This window comes from Psammomys obesus, unplaced genomic scaffold (assembly GCF_907164565.1).
Source record: "Psammomys obesus unplaced genomic scaffold, mPsaObe1.curated_primary_1811, whole genome shotgun sequence".
Taxonomy (NCBI): Eukaryota; Metazoa; Chordata; class Mammalia; order Rodentia; family Muridae; genus Psammomys; species Psammomys obesus.
The window spans coordinates 712,016-728,205 of NW_026587382.1; the positions used below are offsets into that span (position 1 = coordinate 712,016).

Here is a 16,190-nt window from a genome sequence, read left to right on the forward strand (position 1 = left end):
ACCCCAGGGAACCCTGGGCTTTACAAGAGCGCTTGTAACATGTTGACATACTGTGTCACTGTGTTTAGCATCTTTGGCAGCTTATCTATAACAGGAATGCTGCCAAAAAGCCATGTCTAGGTAGATTAAAGTCAGCCAGACGGACAGGTGTCCATATGAACTTGTATGCGTAGGAGAGTAGGGAGCCCGATGAGCCAGGTTTCCCTATTCAGACTGAGCAGGGGAGGGGAGGCAGCCATCGAAGCTCTGTAGTGCGCTCAGTAAGGAGGGAGTAGGCACCAAGGATGATGATCATGAAAGTCGACACCTGTGGGTGCTTGCGTAGGATAGCCTGGTCTACAAGGACCTTCCACTGAAGGGCAAGATACTGTTGATGTGCACGATAAGGCGCAGAGGCACAGGGTGAGGAGCTGTCCTCTGTGGTCGCATTACAGGCGAGGAAGGTAGTAACTAACACAGGTATGTTTTGAAAGCCTGTTGGGCATCCTGGGGAAAGGGCCCCAGGCAAAAGGGATCTTTTGGGCCCCAGCTGTCCCAGATCTGCAAAAAAAAGCCAGAGTTTCCAGTAGGCCCGAGTGCCGCGTTTGTTCACACAGGAAGCTTGAGCCCCGTGCTCTGAGCAACGGGATGCTCCGTGTCCAGTGATATCCATGACTACCTTTCCTGTTCCCCAGGCACCAGGTAACAAAAGCATCTGTGAGCTGCGGAACAGTGCCAGGGCTCTGAACCACGCCCTAGAAGAGTCAGCATCCCTCCTCACCATGTTCTGGAGAGCAGCCTTGCCAAACTCCCATGATCCTCTACCGGTAGGCAAAGAGGTAAGAGGCTGTGGTTGGGCTTTCGGCTGCCTTATTGGGTTCTCCTATCTACCACCCTTCTCCCCAGTGCCTTCCAATGCCCCAACACTAGGTAGGAGAGAAAAAAGGTTAGAGGGGAACGAGGGTGTCCATCTTGTTAGACTACTTCATGCCGATTAGGGGCATTAAGCTCCTTGGGGCAAGTTTGATCTTCATAGTCAGGATGGTACCAAGCAGCAACCACCAGCAGCAGCAGCAGCACCGGCAGCAGCAGCAGGGGGAACAGCAGCCAGAGCACGAGACAAGTGATAGTCAGCTGCCGTGTTCAGTCTGCAGCAGCCCCGTATCCCAAACAAAAACCTATTCCCAATATAACTTGGCTTTTTAAGAAACCAAAATTCTCACAAGAGGCTGTGCCTTCAGCTGGTTAAAAGCCACTTTTTCCATGGCAGTATAGCCCTGTTCCTGCCTCCTCCAGCTTTCTTGATGGTCAGGACTTGTATTGTATGGCCAGTTGGGATGGGCAGGCTCTTCATGGAGCATCCTGGAGGGAGACCGCTGAGGCATCATGCTGCTTCATCGTGGTTCTGACACAGTCTTTTCCCACCCTCTAACTCTCAACAAGACAGCAGAGAAAAACGAAGAATGTGGGGAGTAGACATAATCAGCCTGGACAGCCAGATATTTCCAGGTCTTGTACCTTGAAGTTTGGCTGAAGTGATCAAGAGACCTATTCACCATTTGGCCTCCACCCCTAAGTTCTACCTGATCCAAAGACAAGAGAAAGTCACCTGAGTATTATGGCCTCTCTCATCCATACTCTAGAACCTCAACAACATTTTTTAGAGTCTGTGCCTCTGGGTCAGGCTAGGGAAAGCCAGCCACCTCTGGGGGGTCTGCTCGTGTCTCAAGCAGCTGTGCCTGACAGACTCCTCCTGTACAGAGGCATTTCAGGATCTCCCCTAGACCCCAAAGCAGAGAACTGTTACTGATGCCATGGGCTGACCCAGCTATGCTAAGTCAAGGTACTTTCACATCTCCAGGGTGGCAGCTAATAGCAAACCTTCCCATTGTCCTCTGGTCAGTCCCATCTCTGAAGAAATATAACGGCCCTGAACTCCTAAGCGCCACTTTCGATGAGGAGTTAAGGAAATTGTACAGGACCAAACAGAGCTCTTGCTTGCGCCTGGGATTTGGTGCTGGTCTCAGCAGCCTTAGTTTCTCCCCAGCAGGCCTTGGTTTCCCCTCTTCTCTCCGGGCGTTGAGAGGTTTTAATGGAGGGAATTCAAAAGTTTGAAATGATGGTAGCATTCTGCTCAGGCACAGGGTGGATTCAGCCTTATGAATGTTGTCTTGAGTCTGTCCCTCTTCCTCAGGGACAATTGATGGAGAAAGAACTCCTGGACCTGCGAGCCCAAGTATCCCAACAGGAACAGCTCCTTCAGCGCACTGCTTCGCGTCTGAAGAGGACCAGCCAGCAGAAGAAAAGCATGGAGCAGTTCATCGTAAGCCAGCGTAGGTGTCCCCTAAGGGGCATGTAGGGGAGAGCTCTTATAGCAGAGAGGGTCTGAGGAATGCTGAGAGGGAAGGGAGGCCAGAGAGGGAAGGAGGGAGGGAGGGGGCCATGGCTAGCCATGGCCCAAGTGCTTTAGGGAGCATATGCCAAGCAAGCCAGGCTCAGATGATAATTCCCACTTTGTGGGGCTGTCTTCTGCTTCCAGTGACCAGGACCCATGATATCTTGAAGAAAGCACGGACTAACCTAGAGGTAAGAACAACACTGTATAGCACTGAGCCACAGTGCCTGCCCTCACTCCCACTCCTGCTGGAGGTCCAGAAAAGGAGAGGGGCATCTGGCAGCAATGAATATGATTAGCCACGGCCCGCTGGGCCCAGCATTTCATAGGAGGCCTCACGGCACTGCCGCTGAACAGCCTCAGTGGCATGGTGCCCACCACAGAGCCCCACCCTCAGTCCACCAGTGTGTGTCAGCCCGTGTTTGGGGCCCTGGCTAGCTCTGACAGTCCAAGAGGTTTCTGGTTCAGTGTGGTTCCTCAGCAAACCCTCCCTTTTCCCCTGACCTCACCGCGTGCCCTCACCTCTCCTCTCACTGTAGTTTTCTGTCCTTCATGTGAGGAGAGGAGGCTGGGAAAAATGCAGTGCAGTTGCCTCTTGGTGGCGGTGGGGGGGGGGGGCGCGTAGGCAGAGACATTTGGAGTCTGCCTGTGAGGCCTGTTGCGCACTCTAGAATTTCCCAAGGGGCCCCGTGGAAATAAAGCAAAGTAGAACATTACAGATGGACTCCACTGCGCTGCGAGGCTGGAAACATCCTTGTCTGCAAAGACCCCAGACGATCTTTATTTAGTCTCATTGATCTAGAAGAAAACCTGAAAGTAAACACTGCCCCTTTAAGGGAAAAGATTTTTCCACCCCTGCCAAGGGCTCTCCATGGTCATCTTGAAAGCTAAGAGGTGGTCCTTCCCCGGGAGGCAGTGTGAGGGAAGACTTGGTGTGTGTGATGTGTCTTAAAGGTCAGAAACTATTCTCTGAGCATAGGTTTGACACTGCCAGGGCAGCCAAGCATCTGCCCAGAAAGTTCTAACTGTATCTGCTACAGTGTGGAGGCCCAAGCGGAAGCAGGTTGGGCTGTGATGTAGCTCACTCTCTTGTCTCAGTCTCATTTCCTCCTTCTTCTGACAATTCCTTTCTTTCCTGAGCCTTTGTAGCACAACACTTACAAGATTACCCGGGTGCAGCCATATTCCTGTCCCAGCAAAGGTAACCCAGCAGCCTCCAGCCACTGGCCCAGCTGGCCCAGCCTGTGGAAGCTTTTCTCTCTATTTCCCAGGCCCCCGGGGAGGCACTCGGCCCTGGGGCCTGTCACTGACTGACTGGCTGTGTGGCTTTGGCTGGCCCCTTCATCTCTGTGAGCCTGCTGCCCCAAGTCTGTAATGGTAGACCTCATCTCAGACCACCTCAGAGGCCCTGCGGGCTCCACTCCTTCTGATAACTGGGACATGCACTTACCAGGACCACTTCCTGCTGAATGTCTGTCCTGCTCCTCTCTTGCTCGGCACTTCCTTTCTTGGGAGAGATGTAAAAGGCCCTCTTGGTTCCTGTTTGCTTGCTTGCTTTGGATCACTTGACTTGGGAGCATGAATGAGCTCCTGAAGGGGGAGTGGCAGGGTCTGGCCACTCAGAGATGTAAACAGCAAGAGTCTAATCTGGGCTTCCATAGCTTCTCCAGGCTAGCTACCCCACCCCTGTGCTCCCTCCTAACCAGGCTCCTGGCTTCCAGCATATTTACCTCTCACCCCTGCCTCCAGTGGGGTTCGAGCACTCCCTCTGATTGGCTCCCTTTCTACTTGTCTGCAGGTGAAATCCTTAAAGGCCCTGCTGTGCCCTCCAGCCTTGTGACCCTTGCCTTCCAGGAGCCACACAAGAAGCGAAGCCAGAGGTCCTTAAAACAGCAGGAAGGGTGGACCTGCCCGCCTCTTGTGCAGCTGCCTATCTGCTGAGAAAAACCTGGTCCCACTCCTCTCCTGCTGGAGGTCCAGAAAAGGACTCCGAGATGTGTCCACACGGGTCACAGGAAGGAGAGTGGCATCCTGGCAGCAATGAATATGATTCGCCGCTGGGCCCAGCATTAAGCAAAACTGCATAGAAGGCCTCACGGCACTGCTGCTAAACGGCCTCGGTGGCACGGTGCCCACCACATTATAGCCCTCGCCTCAGCATCTGTCCTCTAGATGGCCGACTCAGGGGAACTAGGACCTCACTGCCCACCGCTAGGACTGCCGAAGCTCCTCAGACAGCTGTAAAAGCACACTGTGGAGCGGCATTGGCCTGCTAGACAGGATGGGGCTCAGCAAGCTCCCCTCACAGACCCACTCTGAGCCAGGCCACCCTGTGGGCCAAGCCAGGTAGGACTTTGGTCGATACCACCGCACCAGAGTTCTTGGAGTCTTGGAGCAAACATGGCAACTTCCAGGTGCCCTGGGCCTAGCCCAGCACCTCTGTTTCTTATGTGACCTCAAGTTGAACTGACTCCCTTAAGTCTGCTGTCCCCTGTAATCCTAACTTCCCTCAGGGGAACTGGGGACTGTGGCCATATCTCGCCTGTTGAATGTCTAGCATGCAGCACGCCCGTGTCTCTTAATGGCACAGGCAAGGCCTGTTCTGTACTGAAGACTGTGTGTCTCCACAGTGCTCATAGGATGTTGGTATGTGTATAAATGTATAATATAGATTTATATATGTTGCTATGGCCACGTGTTGAAGGACGGCACACTGTGCAGACTGGTGGGTTAGAGGCCACTGAGCAGTCTTTCTGACGGCTATTAAAGCAAGCTGGGTATAAAGAGGTTGTTTCCCTTTGCTTCTCATTCCTGTACCAGTCCTAGAACAAGGATGTAAGAATATGAAAGCGGTGCCACCATCTTGCGTCCCCACGTGCCTTATCTCAGCTACTCAGGCAGAGACGCCCCGAGTGTGAACCCTAGTCCCCCTAGAGGCCCCATTTCCACTCTGACAAGATGAAATAAACCAGCATGAACCAGGAAAAGCTCACAAAACTGCAGGCTCCAAGTGTGCATTGGTATGAAAGGAACCACCTGTAGGAAGAAGGTAGTTCACAGAACAGCCACAGCAGCAGAGAAAAAACTGCAGATGTCCTTTAGAAGTTACAGGTAAACATTCATCTCTGGTATGGAAGAGGGGAGCATGTTTACAAACCAAGGGACAGTGATCCATTAGCAACCCTGAAGTTCAGGCCTCTCTGGCAGAAACGCTTCCCAGCATCCTAAACCGGCTTGGTGCAGACAGTCTGACTAGTTTAAGAAGACTGGTTAAAGCTCTGCCCGGACAATCTGCTGATGGAAAAAGCACCACTTGCTACTGGGGATGATGATGATAGAGTTCCAGATGTGGTGGAGAATTTTGATGAGGCTTTGAAGGATGAGACAAACTGAAGTGAGGAAACTTCTGAAGAAGTTACAGAAACTGCTGTTTTCTATCATGACTGATTTTTAAAAATTCTTTTGTTTATGGACCTGATAAAACCTGATCTTTAATAGCTTAAGCCCAAACCCTCTGGACACTGCAGCTCTTTTCAGTTTTTGCTTATACACAATTCATTCTTTGTGGCAAATTAAGCTTAGGAAGCCTGGGATTAAAGTTTGGAAAAGGGTTAATAAAATTCTTTGCCTAGTGAAAAACAAAGACAAACTGTCATTAAGAAACCCAGGGGCAGAGCTGGAGAGACATTTAGTGGTTAAGAGCACATACTACCCTTGCAGAAGATCCAAGTTCAGTTCCCAGCACGCCTGTCAGGTGGCCATAACCACCTCTATCTCCCAGCTCGGGGGAATCCAATGCCCCTGGTCTCCACAGGCTCCTTGAATTCACACGCACACACCACTCTCCCACCCACCAGGTAATTTAAAATAATAGAAGTAAACACCACACACACACACACACACACACACGCCATAGGCTGGAGAGATGGCTCAGAAATTAAGAGCACTTGCTGCTCTTGCAGAGGACCCGGGTTCAGTTCCCAGCACCTACCCGATGGCTCACAGCCACCTGTAGTGCAAGCTCCGGGAGATCTAAGGCCCGCCCGGAACTGTGCCCATCCCCACCCCCCACTGCGACCCACTTTCTTTTCTGACCCTTTGCCACTTCCCAATAAAATCATGAAATTATGAATCCATTGAGGAACAAATGCATTCATGACATCAAAGCCCCATGACCTACCATAGCTGAAAATAAATGGTATTGGGCTAATAACGTTTATTCACCCTATAATTATTACGACAGTATTATCTAACCCTCTATCACAATCAAGTAAAATAGACACCTGTTAGAGTTTTAGATTTGCCCCATTTCATGTTGGGCATGGCAGACACCACCTTCCAAGCTACCCTCCATTTTCTCCTAGCCGCTAGTCCATTCCATCTTACTTAACCATTCCTATCTGCTACCTGCCATCCGTAACTCCATAAATACTTGCTCATCCCTCAACTGGATTGCTCCTTTGCATGCCACTTGGAGTCCTACCAGCCCACGTGGTTCCTTTTCCATGCAAACCCATCGTGGCTTCCTCCTCTCTTCCCACCTCTCTCCTTCCCATGATTCTCCTCTCCCAAAGTCTGAGAACTTTGGCCACGCCTAATCCATTGTGCCCTGCCCAGTTTTAGGCCTTTTACTCATCCAATCAGGAATAACTTCTTAGGCAAGGTTAACACTTGGGGTACATGACAGTTTGCCCATAAACAGTAAGAATCTCGGGCAGTGGGGGGGAGGGTGGGGGCTGGCAATTAACTAACACCAAGCACCATATGCCAACAAGCTATTGTCTCTGTAACCGCCAACACAGCCAGCCTTCATTGACCTCACCAGGGGTGCCGACTTCAGAGGGGAGTCGAACCGTGGTTACCATGGGTAAGGCATTGGAGGAAGTGGGGAGAGATTATCATCTAGAGATCCAAAGGACGGCATTGGGACTATTCTTAATGTTTTCCCACTCAAAATACAGAGACATCAGGTCCAACTGTTCTCAACAAATACACACACACACACACACACACACACACACACACACACACACAAAATGCAACTGAAAAGATAGACATCCTGGGCTGGAAGCTTGATCAGTGAAGGCACTGGCCCACAAGCCATGACAACCTGGGTGCAATCCCTAGGACCCATATGGTGGAAGATGAGAACCGAGTACCCCAAGTTATCCTTTGACCTCCACACACATGACATAAGCGCAGATAAGTAAGATGCAGTTAAAAGTCAGACATTCTAAGAGCTCACGAACAGTAGTGTATTATGTCTATGTCTACAGAGCAGGCATACTGTAAAGATACTCAATTTCAATAAAAACCTTTCCAAGTTTCTTAAATACTGACAATAGCATAAAAATATGAACTGTATAGCAAAAAATGTAAAAGTCTGCGTACTGAATGTGGGGTTTGGGGATTTGGGGGGGGGGACGCACACATGTGCTCATATGCGTGTCTTCCATGGCCTCATGCCAAAGGTGTAAAAATAAGATATGCCTCTCTCCTCCATTTTAGCTTACCAGGGGGTAAGGGAGTAAGGCAGGAAGTCCTACCACTGCTGTGTGCCCTTTAGTCAGACTCATCCAGCGGGCCACCAGTGCTGAGAAGGCCACACCGTCTTTGCTTGCACCACTGGAGTCCTCACAACCAATTCCGAAACCTCAGCTGCTCTACCCTTGTGGTCCGTACTTAAACCTGTTCCTAGTCTTTCACTTGAGCCTATAAATAGTTACCTGGAGCCCTGAAACTCTTCTTCCCTAGCATCACTGTCAATACCTGGAATCAGTCAACATGCTCCTTCCTCCAGACGCAACCTTTTCACGCTGAGGTAGGCCACTGCCTTGAAATGAGTGAAGCCGAACCACTTAACGACTGTCTGGCTCTTATTTAACAAGGGGGAAATACTGTGCTATCTGCTAAGCTGTCCAGCGGAGCCAGCATCCTACCCTATCCCACCAACAAGTTCCACTACCTCAAGTCCCTTAGCCAACCACTGTGGGTGACCTTTTCTTTCTTAAAGTGCACCTGTGAGCAGGCCCTGTTCGAGTGCTCAGCTTCTAGGCAATACATGTGTTAACCATTTTAGGCATGCGGAATAAGAAGGGATGAATCAGCTCCTTGCCCACAAGCAGGCCAGCATGTGGAAATCTGGAAAACTTCTATCCTGAGCCCAGACTCTATTCATTCTAATGCTTCCCACCTGACGTGTGCCTCCCTGTGAGGGCACTGCCTGCTGCCTCGATGCTGAGTCACGCCAGGTCGGAAGGCCAGAGTAGGAAAACCCTAGCCTTTACCCAGCGTGTCTCCCCGCTCCTCTTACTCAGTCTGGCCTGGTCCGGGAAGGCTCCAGATGCAGTGGACAGCAGGAGAGCAGGACAAAGGCCCCTCTCTTGGTGGAATGTCACTTGAGCGCCTGCAGGCAGCTTGGGGTAAAGAAGGCCTGTGGCCACTTCACCGGGCTCTTTAGGGTTTAGCTGCTCAGCTACACCATGGCCCTGTCAATTGCTCTTGGCTGCCCTACCCGAAGGCTGTCTCTCCCTGGGTGAGAGGTCCTTTAAATTCTGACTGAGGGAGAAGGCAGCCTCCCTCAATTCCCTTTAACTGCCTTAACTGGGTCAGCTGCCATGCCTGAGCTTCAGCTGGGAAATCAAATTCCCTAAAGTGGGCTAGGAAGGAAGATGCCTAATTAAAACCCAGGGAATAAAAGGTTGTAAGAACATCGACAGAAGCTGGGCGGCAGCGGCGTGCTTGCCTTTAACTGCAGCACTCAGGAGGCAGAGGCAGGAGGATCTTTGTGAGTTCAAGGCCAGCCTGGTCTACAGATTGAGCTCCAAGACAGCCAAGGGCTCCAGAGAGTATCCCCGCCTCAGAAACAAAACAAAGCGAAACACTGACAGATATAAAAATATCTCCCAAATTCCTCAAAGAAAATTCTTGGCGTCGTTCAATAATTTCGGTTGTTAATTATTCTAGACAGTGTGGGTCCTGGAGACCAGTAGATACAAGAATTCTTGTACTTTAAAGTTTTTATTTTCTTTGAATACTACCCCTGCATTAGTCAGGGGTTTTCTAGAGGAACAGAACCTGGAGGATGAATAGATACATGTACATATATAGTTTATTAGTTCGGTTGATATTAAATTTGTAACCACAGCTATCTCACACCCCAGGGACTGAGGACTGTAGTGGAGGCTGGGTGTCTTGGCATTCCCAATCTGGTCAGTCTGTTTATTTGACTGGATTTGGAACCACCTAGGAGACACACTTCTGGGTTTGGTTTTCTAGAGAGGTTTAGCGGGAAAGGCGAATGTTCTTATGCGTAGGCTGCCACTAGAAGGTGTGGCCCAGATTAAAGGTGGATCTTCCTGATCTTCCTGGCGGGTCCTTCCACTTCAAATGATTTAAGGAAAAACTACTCACAGGTGGATATAGCCACTTGGGGTTTCGTTAATTCCAGATGGAGTCGAGTTGACGATCAAGAAGAGCCACATCACCCAGTTCTGTCTCGTTTGTGCTTCTCTAGCCCTCCCTGGGTGGCTGTCCAGAGATGACCTGTGAGTACAGCACAGACCCAGCCCTTGCCCCCCTTTAAGTAGGGGCCACTGTCTCAGGAGATTCTTCGCATTCTTTTTGTCCCAAATCCCCAGGAGCTAGAGAGCCTATTGTCACCTTCCCATTACTAGGTTGGGCCTATCGGTAGCTGCTGTTAAAGTCTCACCTGCCCGGGGCGCCCGCTGGATTTAGAATTTTAGGCTCCTTTCAGTATGGACTGGTGAATGCTTTACATCACAAGGGCTCTGCAGAGGCCCCCACTCAGCTTCGTTAACTTAGAGGCCAGGTTTTCCAAATAAGCAGAGATTTGTGGAGAGAGCAAAAACAGCAGCAAAGCAGGCCATGACTTACCCTGGTTCCGTGAGGACAAAGGTCACAGCTTGTCAATCATTTGCCTGTCAGAGAGCCAAGATTTTAACCATGTGTCCACATCTCTTCCACCACCGAGTTCCTCTTTCCCCTGCAAACATTAAAAACTATTTCTTTATAACTTATTTGATCTAAAATTTGAAAATACTCATGAAGTAAAATAAATGGATCTTAAGGTAAAAGTTCAAGTCCATCCATCCTTAGCTGCACAATGAGTCTGGGGTCACACTGGACTTCAGGAGAGTCAAGGAAGGAAGGAAGGAAGGAAGGAAGGAAGGAAAAAAAAAGAAGGAAAGAAGGAAGGTGCCTGCAGTCAAGAAAGTAGCCCCTCTCCAGGACTGAACCATAGCATAGCCTCAGAAAACCTCAGTCACACCCAATATGAATGCTTTCAATGAGCTGCTGGACTTCTGATCTCACGCTATATACACTAACTACTTTGAACTGATGCTTTGGTTAGATGGAACTGGTGAACCATAGAAAAATGAGCTTCCTTTGCTTTGGGGAGAGACAGACTCTTAAGGTGCCAGCCTGGGTCTGGCACCTAAGAACACCCAGGAAGTATTCCATGAAAGAGTTCTGGGGGATCAAAACCACCACCAAGGAAGCTGAAGAGACAGAGACCACTGACAATGCTTGCTGCTCTCGTCAGGGGCCAGAGTGCAGTTCCCAGGGGCTGGGGGAGAAAATTCTTGGTAGCAGAGGATGCATTTGTCTATCTACCATCAACCAGAAGGTTGTCTTCCCTTGTGGTTCCGTGGTGTAAGGGTGTCAACGGCCCTGAATTCAGCCACCCGAGTTCAAATCTCAGTGGGACCCTTTCCTTTAGCAGGAACCAAACCTGCTGTCTTTCACTGCCAAGCCTGGACTGGGCCTGAAGGCAAGGTCATTTTGTGTCCCGTCCCCCACCCCTGAGACTCAGGAGGTAGGGAAGTTGCTCCGATCAGGAGCTGATATGATTCACGTGTCCTCGATGCTCCTCCCTACACTTTTTGTCACCCACAATTCACCCCCGGATTCGCCTTGTTCCTCGGGAGTCAGGGTCACAGACATGCGGTTCTCGGTTATCCAGGGTCCATGGAAGAAGGTGCTGGCCAGTACATCTTTGCAGACCACGGCAGGAATGCGGTGTAGTATGCATTCTACTGGGGAAACTGAATATGTCGATTAAGCTTGTGGAATGCAGACCGCGGGCGTGAAAAGGACTACAGTGTGTGTCCTGTAATGACTAATTCTGGTGGTTAAAATTGACAAGCTGAAGAGGAAAGAGCCTCATTTGGGAAGTGGCCTAGATGGGATTGTCCTGTTTGTGGCTCTTTTTTTTTTTTTTTTTTTTAATTGTTAATTGATACAGGAGGGCCCAGCCCACAGTGGGTGGTTCCATTCTAGGCAGATGTGGTTGGGCTGAATAAAAAAGCTGAACCAGGGCTGGAGAGATGGCCGAGCAGTTAAGAGCACTGACTGCTCTTCCAGAGGTCCTGAGTTCAAGTCCCAGCAACCACAAGGTGGCTCACAACCATCTGTAATGAGATCTGATGCCCTCTTCTGGTGTGCAGGTGTACATGCAGATAGAACACTGGTGCATAAATAAATCTAAAAACAACAACAACAAAACAAAACAACCCAAGCTTTTCTCCGTGGTTTCTGCCCTGGCTTCTTCGATTGTGGACTGTAATCTATGAAACGAAATAAACCCTTTCCTCCCCAAGTTGCTTTTGCTCAGAGTGTTTTAATCCAGAAACAGAAAAACAAACCAGAACACCTTCAAGACGTTTGTCCTAGAGCAGGCTGGACCCTGAAACGGAGAGGATTATGCAAAATCTTTAAAAACAGTTGTCTGCATTTTTCTACCAGTATCCTAAGGTATCTCTGTTCAGAGACATGGCAAATAAAGGGGCCTCGCGAAGCTTCACTGCAATTCTCTCCTTTTGTCTCAGGAGGAGCTGGCCTGCATCATTCATTACCTTGGATCCTCACAGACTCGGGACCATGGTCTGATTCTACTGGGGAGTGGGGTTTTTACCCAGTGTCAGAATTTAGAACAAGAGCAAGGTCCAGTCTGGGTCGTTGTCCGCTGGTAGCTAGAGGATCCAGCACTGAGAATGAAATGAAACGTTCACGATTAGAGCTGGAGCCACCACGGAGAGAGAGAAGCGAGGTCTAAGGTAGAGACGTTTGCTTCCCGAGAAACACCAACCCAGCTATGAAGGGCCTTTAGAAGACCTTTCCATTCTCCTGCTCCAGGGTACCTGGGGGAGGTGGAGAATGCAGCCCGTCCTTGGCCCCCTCCGCGGCAGTGTTGGCACCGACCACCTTCCTTCCTTCCTTCCTTCCTTCCTTCCTTCCTTCCTTCCTTCCTTCCTTCCTTCCTTCCTTCCTTCCTTCTTTCTTTCTTTCTTTCTTTCTTTCTTTCTTTCTTTCTTTCTTCCTTTTTTCTTTTCTCTCTCTTTCTTTCTCTCTCTTCTTTTTTCACCCTCCTCTGCCAACCTTGTCGCCACCTCCCATTTGGTTTCCGATCCCAGACTGAACTCTCTAAAACTGCAGTTCTACTTTTCAGTACTTCGTAACTACCCAAAATTCCAACCACAGGAAAACAATCATTTAAATTTCTCCAGGCACCTACTTACGAAGGCTATTTAAATCTTCCTCTAACTTTTCCAGGGCCTTCTCCACTGGAGTTTCCCTGGGGCAGAGTTCTGGCAAAAGCAGCTGCAGCTGGTGGTTTCAGACCGGTGGCAAAGTAAGGAGCCCCCGGGGCCCTGGGATGCAAGCTTAGCTCTTTCTGTCTAAATTTAGCATTTAAAGAGGTTCCCCCAGAAGCAGCAGTGGAAGACAACGGCGACCCCTGCTGGTTTCCGTCGAGAATCTCAGAAGTTCAGGGAACTAAAATCCACTCCAAACCCAAGACCGAGCTAAGAAGGAAGAGAGGGAGCTTCCGGCGTGCATGCAGCCAGGAGGAGGGCGCGCAGCAGCTAATGCAGGAGCCCTCCCAGCCCAGCTCTCCAGAGAGGAGAGACCCGAGGGTCGTGGAGTCCGAGCCCAAGGTCAGGGAGGTAGCTGAGGACTGGATGTCCTATTGTGGTGTCGTGGCAGCTATATGGCCAGGACGTGCTTCCCTCTCCTTCCTGTGCTAAACCAGGGATATGAATGGAAAGAAAACGGATCCTATGCAGGTTAAAGAGAAAGGTCCCACCGAGATTTGAACTCGGATCGCTGGATTCAGAGTCCAGAGTGCTTACCATTACACCATGGAACCACAAGCACAGAAATACTCTGATTCACTAATGGGTGATCAGATCCATTCTCAGCCTCCACCGCACCCCACCGTTTCTTCCCCAAGTACTTTTCTGATTGTCAGGATCGGAGCAAACTCAATTCACAACCCGCACTCACGTTCCTTCCTTTCAGCTCTCGGCGCGGGAGTAGGGTGTAGCCGGGACAGGTGTCTCTCCGGGAAGGAGAAGGGGGATTTAATGCTTCAGGCAACTGCACACCCGTTCTTCCTGGATTGCTGGTGTCTTGTTCTGGCACACAATCCCTTGCGCACCCCCACCGCACCTCCCTAAAAATGGGTTTCCTTATTTTGCTTTGCATATTTTTTCCCCTGTTGTCCAGAATGCCTTGGGACGCTTTGCAAGAGACAGGGCGAAATGCCCCGGGCAGCCCTTGGGGCCAGGGCAGCACTGGCCTTGGATGATCACAGGACAAATCCAGAGCTGGGGGACTCATTGACACTTCGCTGAATCGCCGGGACCTAAGAAACTGAGCTTTGAGCACGATGTACCTCTCCTTCAGGAATGGAAAAGCCTCAGCGCCCCCTGGTGGCTTCGTCAGCACCGTGCACGGCAAGGCTTCCTTCTGGGTGCCAAGTGGTTGCTGACAAACTATCCACATCTTATATTCAGAATGAGTGGTTTCCCAAATATAGGCCTGGAGGTCTGTCACCAGAGAAGTTGGCACTACTAACTCTTTTGTTTTTTGAGATAGGATTTTTCTGAGTAACAGCCCTGGCTGTCCTGGAACTTGATTAGCAGGCCTTGAACTCACAGAGATCCATCTGCCTCTGTCTTCTGAGTGCTGGGATTAAAGGTGTGGACCACCAAGTCCAGCTACTGATTTTTGAACGGAGGACAGAGTTAGAGTCTGTGTGGTAATAGAGACTGGGGATGTGGCTTTTCCTCTTAGACTGAGATATTTTAGTCAGCTTTGTTGGGTGCTAAGGTTTGTACACCAAGTCTTCAATACCTTTCCCTTCCCCTAAGGCTCCTGTGAAGCCTAAGGACCCCTGGATCCAGGGTTCACGATGGCACTGATTTCATCAAAGGAGTGTTAGGACGTGAAGCCTGCTGGGAGGAAATAGGTCAGTGAGGGGCAGAGTTGAATGATGTGCCTTTCCCTCAGCTCTCTGCCTCCTGAATGGCATGGACTGGCACCTCTGTTCTCCGAATGCTCCCAGATCTGCCAAGTGTTCCCTGCTGTGAAGATCCTGCCCCGCCTTAGGCTGAAAGCAATGAGGCCAGCCAAGCATGGGCAAGAACCTCTGGGTTGTGGTGGTGTCTGAGGACATCTGCACAACCACCCTGCATTTAAGGATCAATGAAAATCGCAGAAGAGGAAGCAGAAAGACTAAGAGACAGAGGCCCAGGGTGTCTTCTGGCATCCCCTAGACATGGACTCTCAATACAGTTGCCCCAACAAGACCAGCATCACGACACCAGCTGACAGGTAACACCCATTCCACGTGGCCTCACCCCTGTATAAAAAGCTACAGGCTGCTGAGAGAGGGAGCAGCAGTTTCTTCCAGGCATGAGCTCGCACATCGGTTGTCCAAGTGGTCAGCTTTAGTGCATACATAGGAGCAAAGATAAATTGGCTCAGTGGCATGTGTGTGTGCATGTGTGTGTGTGTGTGTGTGTGTGTGTGTGATATAGAAGCAGTGTTCATGTATGAAATCTAAGCCAAACTAACTCCACCTATGCCATTAAAAGAAACCTATTGTAACATTGGTGTATGTAATATTAGACCTGCAAGCCAGCACCATAAGGATTAGAGCAGGAAAAACTATTAATTGATGTATCAGACACTAAGAGGAATATTGTCTTACTCTCCTTCCTTCCACACACACTCATATCACCTCAACGCCTCCATTCAGTAGGTATACTATGTATACCTTACACTTTGTCCGAGGCTGAGAGACATTACAGGGATATCCTAGTGTTGTACGGAGTTAAATGGTAGATGTGAGGGTATTCAAGGAATGCCTTTCAGAGAAGTAGTTTCTAAATCCATTATATTGTTGGTCAACTTGGCTCCTGTAGGTTTGTTCGGTGAGAAAGAAACCACTGGGAAATGCCAGCAAAAATCAATTATTAGAAATGGCCTTTCACCCAACTGTTTACTGAATATTCCACTAACAGGGACTAGGGACATAAGCCAACAGAAAAGCCTACTTGTGGAGAGGTCAGAGGACATTTTTTGGGAGGGGGTTCTCTTCTTTCCCCATGCAGTTCTAGTCAAGAACTAGTCAAGCTTGGGCCAAAGTCTTTTTGTTCACTGAGCCATCCAACAGGCTGTTTTATAATGGTAAAACCAACGAGCCTTGGCCTTGTTTTATGTTCTGGGCTCCAACTTCGTTCTTCTAGCATTTGTTATAAACACAATGGCCTGAAATGTGTGTTAAAGAGCCACGAGGAACCACAGTCAAGACAACATCTTAGTCCCTGGTGTTTGCTCTCTCCAGATTGTGGTTGACCTACACCTTGAGAATACAGTTTCATAGTCTGCATGGTTAAGGAATAGCGTGCTGCAGACTGAAGCCATGTGGCGTACTGGCAGCCAAAGGGTGAGGCAGAGCCGAAGGGTGAGGAAAGAAAGCTTTGGGGAACAATGAGAAATGCCTACA

The 16,190-nt window shown here is 49.7% G+C and overlaps 1 protein-coding gene, 1 non-coding gene and 1 pseudogene across 16 annotated transcripts in view; 2 read left to right on the top strand and 1 right to left on the bottom strand.

The window, feature by feature from the left end:
- Window positions 1-5,469, top strand: part of LOC129673853 (myomegalin-like) — a 186,673-nt gene extending 181,204 nt beyond the window's left edge. For 4 of the 15 annotated variants that reach the window (XM_055603690.1, XM_055603691.1, XM_055603696.1 and 1 more), the window contains 4 exons: window positions 675-818; window positions 2,174-2,312; window positions 2,519-2,565; window positions 4,173-5,467. In XM_055603690.1, the coding sequence (XP_055459665.1) occupies window positions 675-818; window positions 2,174-2,312; window positions 2,519-2,565; window positions 4,173-4,214 (372 nt within the window). In that variant the 3' untranslated portion in view covers window positions 4,215-5,467. Of the gene's footprint in view, window positions 1-674; window positions 819-2,173; window positions 2,313-2,518; window positions 2,566-3,523; window positions 3,576-4,172 lie in introns of all 15 variants that reach the window. The other 11 variants (XM_055603700.1, XM_055603687.1, XM_055603688.1 and 8 more) reach the window with 5 other exon arrangements.
- Window positions 5,470-5,504: 35 nt separating this feature from the next.
- LOC129673855 (transcription factor BTF3-like) lies at window positions 5,505-6,183 on the top strand (annotated as a pseudogene).
- Window positions 6,184-13,472: 7,289 nt separating this feature from the next.
- Trnaq-cug (transfer RNA glutamine (anticodon CUG)) lies at window positions 13,473-13,544 on the bottom strand. Its single transcript has one exon. It is a non-coding gene; the product is annotated as a tRNA-Gln (tRNA).
- Between the last annotated feature and the right edge of the window lie 2,646 nt (window positions 13,545-16,190).